This window comes from Nannospalax galili, unplaced genomic scaffold (genome assembly GCF_000622305.1).
Source record: "Nannospalax galili isolate Female #2095 unplaced genomic scaffold, S.galili_v1.0 scaffold140, whole genome shotgun sequence".
Lineage (NCBI taxonomy): Eukaryota > Metazoa > Chordata > Mammalia > Rodentia > Spalacidae > Nannospalax > Nannospalax galili.
Window position 1 is genome coordinate 15,234,328 of NW_008352267.1, and position 14,479 is coordinate 15,248,806.

Below are 14,479 nucleotides of genomic sequence, written 5' to 3' on the forward strand. Positions count from 1 at the left end.
AAGCAAAGATTATGAAAAATTTAAGAAAACACAAGAATGGAATATGCAGGAACTGTGTGACACCATAAAAAGACCAAACTTATGAATCATAGGCATACAGGAAGGAGAAGAATCTCAGGATAACAGTATGGACCAGATCTTCAACAGGATTGTAGAAGAAAATTTCCCAAAATTAAAGAAAGACGTACCCATACAAATACAAGAAGCACCTAGAACACCAAGAATATAGACAGGACCAGAAAAGAAACTCTCCATGGCACATCATAGTAAAAACACTAAACATACAGAACAAAAAAAAATATTGAAAGCTGCAAAAGAAAAACAAGTCACATATAAAGGAAAACCAATCAGAATTACAGCTGACTTTTCAGTGCAAACTATGAAAGCCACAAGAGCCTGCACCAAAGTATTCCCAGGTTTAAAAGACCACAGATGCCAACCCAGATTACTATACCCAGCCAAAATATCTATTATAGTCGAAGGGGAAAGAAAACTCTCCCATTATAAAATAGGCTGAAGGAATTCATGTTCACAAAACCAGCCCTTCAGAGAGTTCTGGAAGCAATACAAAGAGCTGAAGAAAGGAATGACTATACCCAAGGGGTTGTGGAAAGAAATTAATGAAAGTATAATTTTCAAACACAAAAACAGACCAAGAATGCAAACAGAAATTAAAATGATGGCAACCAATACATGTCTTTCATTAATAACTTGAAATATCAATGGACTGAACTCCCAGTCAAAAGACACAGGCTAATTGAATGGATTAAGAAACAAAACCCATCTTTTTGTTGTCTGCAAGAAACTCATCTCACTTTCGAGGACAAGAGCTACCTTAAGGTGAAAGGATGGAAAAAAATATACCAAGCAAATGGTACCAAGATAAAAGCAGGCATTGCATTTCTAATATCTGACAAGATAGCTTTTAAACTAAAAATAATCAGAAGAGATAAAGAGGGCTGCGTCATTCTGATCAAAGGAACAATTGACCAACAAGATATTACAGTCATGAACATATATTCACCAAACTCTGGTGCACCCAACTTCATAAAAGCAGTACTACAGGACTTTAAGAACAGGATTAATCCCAACTCATTAATAGTAGGGGGGTTTGTTACCCCATTGTCTCCATTAGATAGGTGAACAGGACAGAGAATTAACACGGAGACATCTGAATTAAACAATACCATACACCAAATGGGTCTACCAGACATCTACTGAATAGTCAACCCAAGCACCAAAGAATATACTTTCTATTCAGTGACCCATGGAATTTTCTCCAAAATCAACCATATACTGGGGCACAAAACAAACCCCAAAAAATACAAAAATGTTGAAATAATTCCATTCATTCTATCAGATCACAATGCAATAAAGCGTAAAATCAACACCAGAAGAAACCCTAGTAACTACATGAACACATGGAGATTAAACAACACACTCCTGAATGATGAATGGCTCAAAGGAGAAATTAAGAAAGAAATAAAAGTATTCCTGGAGCTAAATGAAAAGGACAATACAACACAACAAAACTTCTGGGATATATTGAAAGCAGTCCTTAGAGGGAAAATTATAGCTCTAAGTGCCTTCATTAAAAAATCAGAAAAAGCCAGGCGTGGTGGCACACGCCTTTAATCCCAGCACTCGAGAGGCAGAGGCAGGTGGATCTCTGTGAGTTCAAGGCCAGCCTGGTCTACATAGTTCCAGGACAGCTGGGGCTACAGGGAGACCCTATCTTAAAAAAAAAAGAGCCCCCTCCAAAAAAAAATCAGAAGACAAAAGAATGACTTAACATTGTAACTCAAGACATTTGAAAAGCAAAAACAAATGAAACTCACACCCAGCAAATAAGAAGAAATAACAAAAATCAGAGCAGAAATTAATAAATAGAAACAAAACAATACCAAGAATCAAGGAATCCAAGAGCTGGTTCTTTGAAAAGAAAATTACAGCTCTAAGTGCCTTCATTATAAAATCAGAAAGAACACAAATAAATGACTTAACATTGTAACTCAAGACAATTGGAAAGCAAAAACAAATGAAACTCAAACCCAGCAGATTAGAAGAAATAACAAAAATCAGAGCAGAAATTAATGAAATAGAAACAAAGAAAACAATGCAAAGAATCAACGAATCCAAGAGGTGGTTCTTTGAAAAGATAAACAAGATTGACAGAGCCCCAGCCCAGTTAACCAAAAGAAAGAAAGAGCACCTCCAAATCAACAATATCAGAGATGAAAGGGGAAACATCACAACACACACCAAAAGGATCCAGAACATTATAAGGGAATACGTTAAAAACCTATAAGCTACTAAATTTGAAAACTCAAAAGAAATGGACGGGTACCTAAAAGCATGGGAACCACCGAAACTAAACCAAGAAGAGATTAACAGCTTAAACAGACCCATAACACATAAAGAAATCTAAACAGTAATACAAAACCTCCCGACTAAAAAAAAAAAGCCCAGGACTAGATAGATTTACAGCAGATTTCTGCCAGATATTTAAAGATTTACATCCAATAATACTTAATTTATTCACAAAGATAGAAATGGAGGAAGAACTTCCAAATTCCTTCTATGAAGCCAGCATCACTCTAATACCAAAGTCAGGTAAATATACAACCAAAAAAGAAAACTATAGACCCATATCCTTAATTAACATAGATGCAAAAATTCTCAACAAAATACTTGCAAACCTCATACACACATCAAAAAAATCATCCACCATGATCAAATCACCTTTATTACAGAGATGCAGGGATAGTTCAATATATATGTCAATAATATTACTTCATAAATCATATAAACGGACTCAAAGAAAAGAACCACATGGTCATCTCAATACATGCAGAGAAGGTCTTTGATAAAATCCAACATGCATTTATGCTCAAAGTCCTAGAGGGAATTGGACTTGAGAGAACATATCTCAACATAATTAAAGCTATATACAACAAACCCACAGCGAACATCATTCTAAATGGAGAAAAACTAGAAGCATTCCCATTAAATTCAGGAACCAGACAAAGCTGTCCACTATCTTCACTCCTTTTTAACATAGTGCTTGAAACTCTTGCAAGAGCAATAAGACAAGAGCAGGAAATTAAAGGAGTAATAATTGGAAAAAAAGAGATCAAATTATCCCTTTTTACAGATGATATGATATTATATCTAAGAGATGCCAAAAATTCCAACAGAAAACTCCTAGAAATGATTAACACTTTCAGTAAAGTGTCAGGTTACAAATTTAATCTATAAAAGTCGGTAGCCTTTCTATATAGCAAGAACAAGCAATCAGAAAAAGAGTACACAGAAACACTCCCCTTCACAATAGCTCAAAAAAAAAAAAAAAAAAAAAACTCGGAAAAAACCTGACCAAAGAAATTAAAAACCTCTACAATAAAAATTTTAAATCTTTAAAGAAAGAGATTGAGGAAGACATCAGAAGATGGAAGGACCTCCCATGCTCATGGATTGGAAGAATTAATAGTGTAAAAATGACCATCCTACCAAAAGCCATTTATAGATTTAGTGCAACACCAACCAAAATCCCCATGACATTCTTCACAGAATTGGAAAAACCATCCTAAGATTCATATGGAAACACAAAAGACCTTGGATAGCCAAAGCAACCCTGAGCACTAAGAGCAATGCTGGGGGGATTACTATACCAGATTTTAAACTGTATTACAGAGCTATAGTCATAAAACAACATTGTACAGATACAAAAATAGGCCCATAGATCAACAGAACAAAATTGAAGACCCAAATATGAGAACATGCAATTTCAGCGACCTGATATTTGACAAAGGGGCCAAGAACATTCACTGGAGGAAAGACAGCATGTTCAGCAAATGGTGCTGGCAAAACTGGATCTCCACCTGTAGAAGAATGAAACTAAACCCCTATCCTTCACCTTGCACAAAAGTCAACTCCAAAATATAACTAAATACAATTTCAGCGACATGATATTTGACAAAGGGGCCAAGAACATTTACTGGAGGAAAGACAGCATGTTCAGCAAATGGTGCTGGCAAAACTGGATCTCCACTTGTAGAAGAATGAAACTAAACCCCTATCTTTCACCCTGCACAAAAGTCTATTCCAAAGGGATCAAAGACCTCAATGTGAAGCCTGAAACTCTGAAACTGTTAGAAGAAAACATTGGCAAAAACCTACAAGATATAGGTGTAGGAAAGTATTTTCTAAACCGGACATCAATTGCTCAGGAAACAAGGGCAAGAATTAACAAATGGGACCTCATTAAACTAAAAAGCTTCTGTACATCAAAGGAGGCAACCAGGGAAGCAAACAGAAAACCCACAGAATGGGAGAAAATCTTCACCAGCGACAGAGAATCTGACAGAGGTTTAACATCCATATTACATAACAAACTCAAAAAACAAAGCATCAAGGAAGGAAGCAACCCAATTAAAAGATTGGCTAAGGAGCTGAACAGAGATCTCAAAAGAAGAAATAAAAATGACTAAGAATCATCTTAAAAGGTGTTCAACATCATTAGGAATTAGGGAATGCAAACTAAAATCACTTTATGATTTCATCTCACCCTAGTCAGACTAAGATCAAGAGAACAAATTATACCAAATGTTGGAGAGGATATGGGGAAAGGGGAAAACTCATCCACTGCTGGTGGGACTGCAAACTTGTTCAACCCCTGTGGAAAGCAGTGTGGAGAACTCTTAAAACATTAAAAATGAACCTACCATTTGACCGCTCCTTGGCATATACCCAAGTCTCTTATTGCAGAGACTCTTGTACATCCATGTTTGTTGCTGCTATTTTCACAATAGCTAGATGGAATCAACCTGTGTCCCTCAATTGACAAGTGGATAATGAATATGTGGTTCATTTATACAATGGAGTTTTACTCAGCAGTAAAGAAAGATGAAATCGTGAAATTTGCAGGTAAATGGATGGAACCAGAAACTGTTACACTAAGTGAAGTAACACAGACTCATAAAAAAATTAAAAAAATGATGTATGTTCTCCCTCATATGTGGATCCTAGCCCCAAATCCTTATAAGTGAGTATATATCCAGATATAACTACAGAAACCAGGATAATGAAAAAGAACCAGGGAGGTAAAGGAAAAGAAAGAATCTGAAAGAGAACAGAAACAGGCATTAATAAGGGAGATATGGATTAAAAACGAGGTTGTTTTAAGGGGAGAGGGAAGGGAGGGTTATACAAGGAACCTTAGGAATAAAGGGAAAGAAGGAGCTCAAGAGAGGTGGGACCTTAGGAGAAGGGTATTATTAAGGGAGTAATGGGAAAAACAGGGGCACTTTAAATGGGGAAACTATGGTGGAAGGGTTAGACAATGCTAGAGATAAATAATGCCTAGCTAGTTTTAAAAAAACAGAGGGAACCATATTACTCCAACAACCTACTGACATATTATACATACAACTAACTCAAGGATAATATACGTCTAGGCAAGGTTTATCTGAGAACGTTTGGTCTTTGCCCAAGTTTTATCTACAGAGCACATGGTAATTAAAAGAACCAGACTGGTGGAACTAACCTTCTTGGATGTCTAACAGATATACTTTGAGGCCTATACTAATTTGTTCAGAGGGACATAAAGGACAGTTTTTGCTCCTTGTCCTCAGAGGTCGACTAAGCTCCAGGGGACTATGTATGGAGTATCTCCCAAAATGTCCTGTAACTCTGGTGTGTCACCTGTCCTCTTAGTCAAGGAGGCCAAAGAGACCCAACCAAATGGACTTGAACCAGTGTCCAGTATACAAAGAGGAGGGTCAACACAGAGGAAACTTGAACCAGTGTCCAGTCTACCAAAAGGAGGGTCAACAAAGAGGAAAGTTTTCTCCATGCTTCCAAGCAAAGCCCCATCGTGAAGTGGACCTTTAATTTATCTTCGCATTGATGGAACTGGTAAAAGAAAGGAGCCAGGGGCTCCTCCCAAGCCCATGTGACCCCTGAGGAATAGATCCTCAAACAACCTTAAGAGTAAAAATAAATTGGTTTATCTGGGCCAACTGTATGGTCTTAAAAACCCACAAGGAAAATATAACCAAAGATTAAAGGGATCAATATAATTATTTTAGAGACCATATGCATAGCTAAAGGCTACATAACAAGAAACAATGCCAGACAGGAGAGTTGCCCAGGGTGGCCCAAGAAACTCCCAGATAGTAACCCAGCACAGAACTGGGAAAATGAACAGCAGACCCCAATCTTATCTAAAGGAATATTGACAACTGATTACTGCTAGATGAGGAAGAGCTGATCTTCCTAAAACAAGGACCTCTAGATAGGCTGACTAGATTCAGCTGATGGACAAGTACTGGGGAATGGCCCAGGGTGCTGACACCACAGTGGACAGTAATAGGGATGACAGGGAATATGGGCTCCAGTGGGGTAGGGGAGGCTATTGGAGGATGCCATTTGGAATGTGGGTATATAGATGAATAAGATTGTTTGAGATGTTCTGTATGAAACACACACAAAAAAATCAACAAATAAAAAAATGAATTATATTTGAGGAAGAAGCATAAAAATTTGCTTCATGTTAATTAGCAGAGGTGATAAACATTACCACTAAAATCTACCTGATGACTTTATATCCATACTCAGGTGCCAAGGATCCAAGTGTAACTGACTGTGACTAGTAACAAACAGACACATAGAGATTAGAGACGCATGTCCAAACATCTAAGTATCATTATAAATGAGTTTTTCTGTATGAAACAGTATATTTTAAAATGAAATGGAGATCTTTTTTAAATGTTAAAACCTCATTCAATTTTATGTCTTGTAGGGTTTATACTGAGTTCAGCATTGTATAACTGTATTCATTCAACTGTGAACCTAAAAATTACAGCCAATTTTGAAAGAGATGCATCTTTGCTCTGGAAATTGTTATTGAATATATTAATGCTGCAATGAAATGCTTCTTCTAATCATGTGGCTATTAAATATTTTTTAAAAAATTGAAGTGTGATACCAGAAATAATTTTTGCTTTATATGAATAATGCTTTTTCTTACTGTAAAGGCATTAATGTCACTACATATATGCAGTGGTCTTCACTAGTTACTGGGGAGCAGAACTTTAGAGCATTAATAATGAACCTATAGGCCATCAGCTTATAGGCCACACATAACTGGATCTCTCTTTACTGTTGGTTCATGATTACTGCTAAAAAGCCATTATTTCTCATTGAATAAATAGAAACTGTGCACATCTGCATTTGTTCTGGCTGCTGTGTTCATAGACTCACAGGGATGCCTGTGTGTGTTCTCTGATAGATGAGTGAAGTTTATTCAGCCTCTAACTATGAATTCAATATGCAGCTGCTGGAAATGTCAACAAAGTCACATAAAAGAACTCTGATTCACCACTGCTCTGCTATTAAATAATCAGTGCCTGTGTCTCATTGCACTGATGTGAAAGGGGCTTGTGGTGGCTCATCCCACCAGGATATGCTTTAAAACACCTTTTTCTTTACCTACATTGAAATCAAGAGGGCAATATGGCTATATTGAAGATGCGGATGGCTGAATCAATCCAATAAAATCACTCTTTTCAAATAGTTCAATTTTCTCTGTTTGTCTGTTGTGTGATAATTCTTTGCTATTTGTCACCAAGACTAGTGTGCTACTGAAGATGTCAGACATAGGTTAGATTTGCCAACTAAACTACCATTATAGAATAATATATTCCCAGCATTTAAAAATTCCTTTTGATAGCAATCATATTTGTTTAAGGAAAATGTCCTCTTTCTATGGATATTTGAAGAATGAGTTGCTAAAATACAAATGATGTTTATAAAGTTAGCCTCTTGCGATGAAGTCAAAGTCAAAACTCACAAACGTTTCCACTATCAATATAACACATTTCCCAAAAATGCGGAAGAGGAGTTGATGGGGTAAGAGAGATAGAGACAGAGAGATGATAATGATGATGATAGATAGATAGATAGATAGATAGATAGATAGATAGATAGATAGATGATTGATAGATAGATAGATAGATAGATAGATAGATGATAGGATGATGGATGGATGGATTAATGGATGGATAGATAGTTAGATAGAAAGAAAGAAAAGGTACGTACATAGGTACTTGGTAGACTGTGGACACAATGGTACTGATAGATAAGATTTTCCACTCTTTTATTGTACAACATAGCTATTAAACCTATTAGTATGATTGTTAATCTCCTAAAACTGTTACTAATGAAAAGAAAAATTTATCCCAACAAATACCACTATGAAGAAATTATTCTAACAAAATTATTTTCAGATATTTATCAATTGTAAGATCCATTGCTTGCTATTATTTCAGCCATTAAAATAGCTCTATGTATGAGATGGGATGTAACTCAGAGACATAGCATTTGCCTACCATGTGCAAGGCTCTGGAGTCACAACCCAGCACCTCCCATACACAAATTATGCATACATGCACATGTATGTATGTTCATCAAGTACTTTCATCCTTGTTTTTAGCAATAATTATCTGGAGAAAATCAACCACAGATCTTGGGGTTTTTTTTCCTCCCTCAAGGCCATAACAACAGAAGCATCTGAGTTTATAACTGGTACATGTTTTCTTTGGATGGCAATTTAGTCTCTTTAAGCTATATAATTTCTTCAGTAAAACAAGCTATATGAATATATATTCCATGAGGTAAGTGAAAATGGAACATGTACAAATGCTGTAGGTTTAAACTAGCCTCTGAGTACCCATTGCTTTTCAACTACCTTTATGCTTCCTTTCTTCTAAAACCCGACACTCCGGTGGTTTAAAAAAAATACAAGGAGACCAAAAAAGGCATTGATGTAGGAAACCAGGTAAGAATCTGGCCACCCCTTGCATTGCACTGTCCTTTCTCTCCTCATGGGTTTCCGAGTACTTTTCATAATCTGTTCTCCTCTCAGAATGCTAGACTGCGATGCCCAGTCATACAATTGCTATCATGTAATTCATCTAGGTAGGACAACCCGAACTTCTAACTCACATGTGAATCATGTCTCGCTTCGTTATATATTAATAACTTGAAGCAAAAAATGACATAAAAATAGAAACTGGATAATAGTCTCAAAACTCAAAGTGTAAATTCATGGTTAAAGTCTGCTTTAATATTTTGTGACCTCAGACAAGCTATGGAACTGGCATCTTAAATGACCTAAATATCCTTTCCAATTTAGTTCAACTTTCTCAAAATGCTTTTCCTTATTATTTAATTTTACCCTTATTAATTTTATCCTTATTATTTAATTTCATTTCAGCCTTGAAATTCCTTTTCCTATAGATAACAAACATTAAGTTATCTTAGTGCAAATAAGAATCCCAGAACGATTCCAAAAACAAGCAATTGATTCCAGAAAAATGGAATACATCTCTTGTTGACAAAAGACACAGGTTATAAATGGGTCCTCCCTTGAAACACTAAAGAAAAATAGAAGCCTTCTTCAAAACACAAAGAAAGAAAATTCCTACCGTAGAACCTTGAGAATACTTCAAAATTGATCAGGCAAGGTCACCTACCGATCCGTATTTCTGAGAGCTGAAGGTTTGACTTTAATAAGATTGTCCAAGTCTTGACTGTTTAAAAGCGCCAGAAAAAAAAAGAAGGTTTCGATTAGCAATGGGGATTTGGAGTTATGCTAGATCGATATAGCAATAGTAAAAATCCACTTCATATAAGGAAAATATACAGATGAAAATATAAATCAACTGCCTTAGTTTTGTTACCTCTGATTGCCTCTGATTTCTGCAGGGCTCCCTTTGATGATGCTATCCAGATCCCTTTCAATGGAAAAATAGAAAGAGAACAGATGAATAATAAAGCTTGTTCTTTTAGTAAGATCAAGGTTATAAATCTGATAGGAATAATAAAACAAAACCGTCTTCATGACCAAACCACATTTTAAAAAACAGTTTTATTACCTTTGGTTGTTTGTAAGAATTTCAGGATTCACTTTGATGAACTTATCAAGATCTTGGTTTTTTTTAAGGGGAAAAGGATAAAAAGCATCCAGAGTTAAAAGCAATAGGATTTAGGGCAATTATGAATGGGAGGAAAGGATTAAATTACAGAACATGTTGTTTTGGTAAAGAGCGGCCATGATATATGTTTGCTATCCAACCCAGGGTAAGAATTGTGCTATAAAGAAGGAACCTTGCTCTGATTTCACATGCTTTACTGCCAGAGCAATCTACAAGGGCAAATGGGTTCAGCACTCAATGGCAAATATCTAAGAACTGACAGTTTTTCATGCTGCAAGGTTTCAACCTTATGGAGATACAAACTGATTCTAGTATTGCTGCCATTTCAAAGATTGTATTCACCAATTGTGGACATTAATTTTTTTTAAAAAAAAAAGAGCTCTAAAACTGGGATGATCCTAAGTTAATTTCCAGCAATCCATCAAAATTATGACTTTATACTGACTGAAAACTCAGTTGCACTTAGTTGATGATTGTTTCATTAGATACATACTCTGCAAACTGTCTACTCCCTATTCAAGGTTCTACTAGTTTCTTTGCTCAACCACAGAGCAGCACTTCCCCCACAGAACTCACTGTCTTGGTATGACTCCAGTCTTAAGGGCTAGAAAGTGGTGATTCCAAGTATCTCTCTAAACCCTTTTAATTATTTTAATTATAATTATTAGCACACACTAATTGCATAAATTACTGAATGTCATTGTGACTTGTCCACACCCACTTTTATCATGCTTTGGTCATGTGCACCCCTTTTCTACCATCTCTTAGCCATCCCTCTCTCCCTCTTCTCCCAGTCTGCTACCCTTTCTCTTACAGTCCCCTTCTACAGTCAGGGCTTTTTCGCTTTGTTTTTGTTTCCAAACAAGAAAGAAAACATTCCTCATCTGGCAAATTTTGCTTAACATCATGCCTTCTAGTTCCAGCCATTTTCCTGAAATGATATAATTTTATTCTTCTTTATGATGGACAGTACTCAAATATATATGTGTCTACTCATAGGCTATAATAGTTTTCTTTTTCCATTGATCTGTTGGTGGGTAGCTGGTCTGACTTCCCATCTTTGCTATTGTGAACAGCGACACAATAACTTGTTGGCAGCTAAGTGGGGCAGGAACCTTAGGGAGAAATGTCTATATAACATACCTTCTAATTATCTTTTCTTTGGCCATAGATAAAACTTGTGAAAATAAGCAAAGGCTGCCCAGAAGAATTTCTGTTGACCATCCTTCTTTCCTGAACTGCATGGCCTGAAACTGAGAATGTTCACTAATGTACTGAATAGAGCATGCTCAGGAATGTGCCTGCCCTCAAAGTGCTTTCCCATATAGATATGTATAGGCTCACTGAATAAATGTTCCTTTGTTTAAGGAACATATTGCTTTAGAAACAACTCCCATGCTCTCTTCACCTACTGTAGGTAATAAATCTTTCTGTACTCTTATGTTTTTGTGTTGGTGTTTTCTGACCTGCCAATAAGAAATACATTTTATATCAGAACTTAATACTCTCTATTTTATAGACAGAGGCACATAGGCATGCAAGCTACATGAAATAATATCCTGACTACCTAAGAACTTTCATGTTTTCTATTTGATTCATTTCATTAGATTGGGTATGCTGATTGCTACTCACTAAATTCATTATAAATTATTTATCTTTTTTTTTATTTTTATGTGTATTTATGCCTGCATGTAAGAGCACCCATGTCATGTAGTGCCTGTGGAGACCAGAAGAGGGCATCAGATACCCTGGAACTGTAGTTACAGAGAGTTGTTAGCTGCCATGTGGGTGCTGGGGTACAAATCCGGGTCTTCTGCAAAAGCAGTCAGTGCTCTTAACCACTGAGTCATCTCTCCAGCCCCTATAAAATTTATTAATAGGTGATGACCCAAAGTTTGAGAAACATAAGCTCAGAAAACACAACTACATGCTATGTCCTACCACTACTTCTAAAGAGACAGCCATGTGTTACTAAAACAAGAATCTAAGTAATGATTCTGAATTCCTTCAATTAATCGTGGATGCAATTTATCTCAATGAACTGAAATAACAAATATATTGACTTTTTTCAGGACCTGGATCCTACAAACAAGGAAATCTAATATCTAAATTTTATCCTGGGAAAATGTAATACCTTTTCTACTTAAATTCCTGCTTTCATTAATTGTCTGCTATGGATAATGTATAGATGTATTAGAAAATTTAGGCGTAATTTACACGGAGACTAAAAGTCATAGACTATTTTGTAGTCACCCGCACACTTGTGCTAATGTCATCATGAGGCAATCCTTCAAGTGCCCTGTGAGAACACCACAGGCCATTACTTGCCTGTGTCACTGCAGAGCCTACAATCCTATCTTTGGAGCCTCCACTATTTTCTGAGGTATTTAATTTACTTTCATTTATTTTAAGATTGAAGTCTGTGCTGTGGTGTAAAGACCAGAGCTGAGCTGGGAATCACAAGACCCCACAGAAGACTGAGATTTTCCCCCAGGCCCATGTTTCAGAATTCTCATCTGTAAATGAGCTTGAATTGGATAATCTCTACAGCTCTGCCCACCTCAAGCATCTTCCCCAGGACACTGGGTATCGGAATGTCTGCCTAGAATTTTTATTATAACAGTTTTTCAATTTCACTTTTTCTTTTTAAATGCAACTGACAATACATTCTGTATTCAGCAAGCAGTATGTGAGAGCTGCAAAATGCAATATATTAAACTGACAACCTATTATTGTCTTGGAATAACATCTCTGTGCCCCTAGTACATAATTAGCTTTAATCTATGCTAATTGCCTGCTGTTAATAAGATTGAGTATGACTACTGAATCTCTTTTTGGTGTCCACGGCCTGTAATTATACCTAACACGCAAGTAAATGATACCTAGTCATAGCTGTGAGCCCAGTAGGTTCTCAGTAATTATTCACTGCCAAAAAGATCACAGAACTACTGTCAGTCTTCCCTTAATTTTCTCTGTGACCCTGGCCACATCGCTTAACCTTTCTGAGTCCTTTCCTCTTCTACAAAACAGGTGCAATCAGGACAGTGGATTTCAAAACTGTTCAAATTAACTAGACTAAGGTTGTCTAAACTTCTTTCATTCTACCTGTAATGTTTTATGATTTTTTTAGATGTCAACAAAACTTAAAATGGAAATCATAAAAATATTCCTAAGATGCTATAGAAAGAAAAACAGATATTTAGATAGAGAATATATAAGAACATAAATGTTGTACAGAATCAAGAACAAAGAGTTACTTGAATTATCTTAGAGACACTACTTAAAGAATGATCAGAGTTTGAGTCCATATCCTTTGTGTGAGCACCAGTCCACTAAAGAACAATGAGGTTCATAAAATTTCCACTCTTCCCCCAAAAAAACACTTCCACAAAGAAGTAAGCATATTACTAATAATGCACCTAATAAAATAGCTAGGTCTGTCTTTTAAGTAGCTATCATTCATAAATCATAGCTTCAGAAACAACAATTTAGCATTAATGTCATTCAAACCAAAAAAAAAATGTGCAGCCCATCAACTGACTCTGCTCCTACCACCCTTGCTCAGTTGTTCCCCTCTGTCGCTGTACTCTAGGCTAAGAGAAGGCCCTGTTGTATACATTTCTGGTTGCCTGTGTTTTGCTGTTTGCAAATACTGAAATTAACATGTAAGTTTCCAAGTAATATAAAAATTATGATGCTATTTCAAGACTTGCTTTCAATTTGCCCAAAGAATGATTATGGCATTTATATTAACTTTGTGTTTAGTTACAGAGAAAGCAAAACAAAGCATAAAAATAGTATTATTCTCTTACCCAGCAGTGGTTCTGACAGCTTTGGGGCTTACATTAATAAATTCATCAAGACCTTGATGACTGCTAAAACAAAATAAAAAGGGCAAAGTCAATTGGAAATCAACTTTTCTGAGTTATTTTTTGTGGTTGTAAATTATTCAATGGGAATATAGAATAAAAAATAGTATGTTACTGGGTTTCTACCTCATATTCATTAATTACTTTTTCTTTTTTTTAATATCTTTTTTTTTGAGACAGGGTCTCCCTGTAGCCCCAGCTGTCCTGGAACTCACTATGTAGACCATGCTGGCATTGAACTCACAGAGATCCACCTGCCTCTGCCTCCTGAGTGCTGGGATTAAAAGCGTGTGTCACCATGCCCAGAATAAATTATTTAATTGAATTTTTGTGTATTTCATACATCTTAATCATATTTAGACCCCCACCCTTATCTATACCCTTCCCACCAGATTTCATGTATTCCATCATATATGTTAAGGCCTATCAAGTCAGGTTTGTGTCCCCAGATGTCCCTTGGTGTGAGTTCATCCACTGGAGCCTGGTCAACCTGTCTAACATCACTCTTTTAAAGAAGACCAACTCTTAAAGAAGTCCTCACTCAGCAGTGATCAGTTGCCAATAGTTCCTCAGCTAAGGCTGGGGCTTCTTGCCCATTTTCCCATTTCTATG

The 14,479-nt window shown here is 36.3% G+C and overlaps 1 protein-coding gene across 1 annotated transcript in view; it reads right to left on the bottom strand.

The window, feature by feature from the left end:
- Nucleotides 1-14,479, bottom strand: part of Scel (sciellin) — a 150,993-nt gene that overhangs the window by 64,051 nt on the left and 72,463 nt on the right. Inside the window, exons 20-23 of the mRNA XM_008849144.1 lie at nt 13,809-13,873; nt 9,939-9,996; nt 9,744-9,797; nt 9,537-9,593 (exon numbers count right to left, since the gene is read on the bottom strand). Coding sequence (XP_008847366.1) covers nt 9,537-9,593; nt 9,744-9,797; nt 9,939-9,996; nt 13,809-13,873 — 234 coding nt within the window. The remainder of the gene's footprint in view (nt 1-9,536; nt 9,594-9,743; nt 9,798-9,938; nt 9,997-13,808; nt 13,874-14,479) is intronic.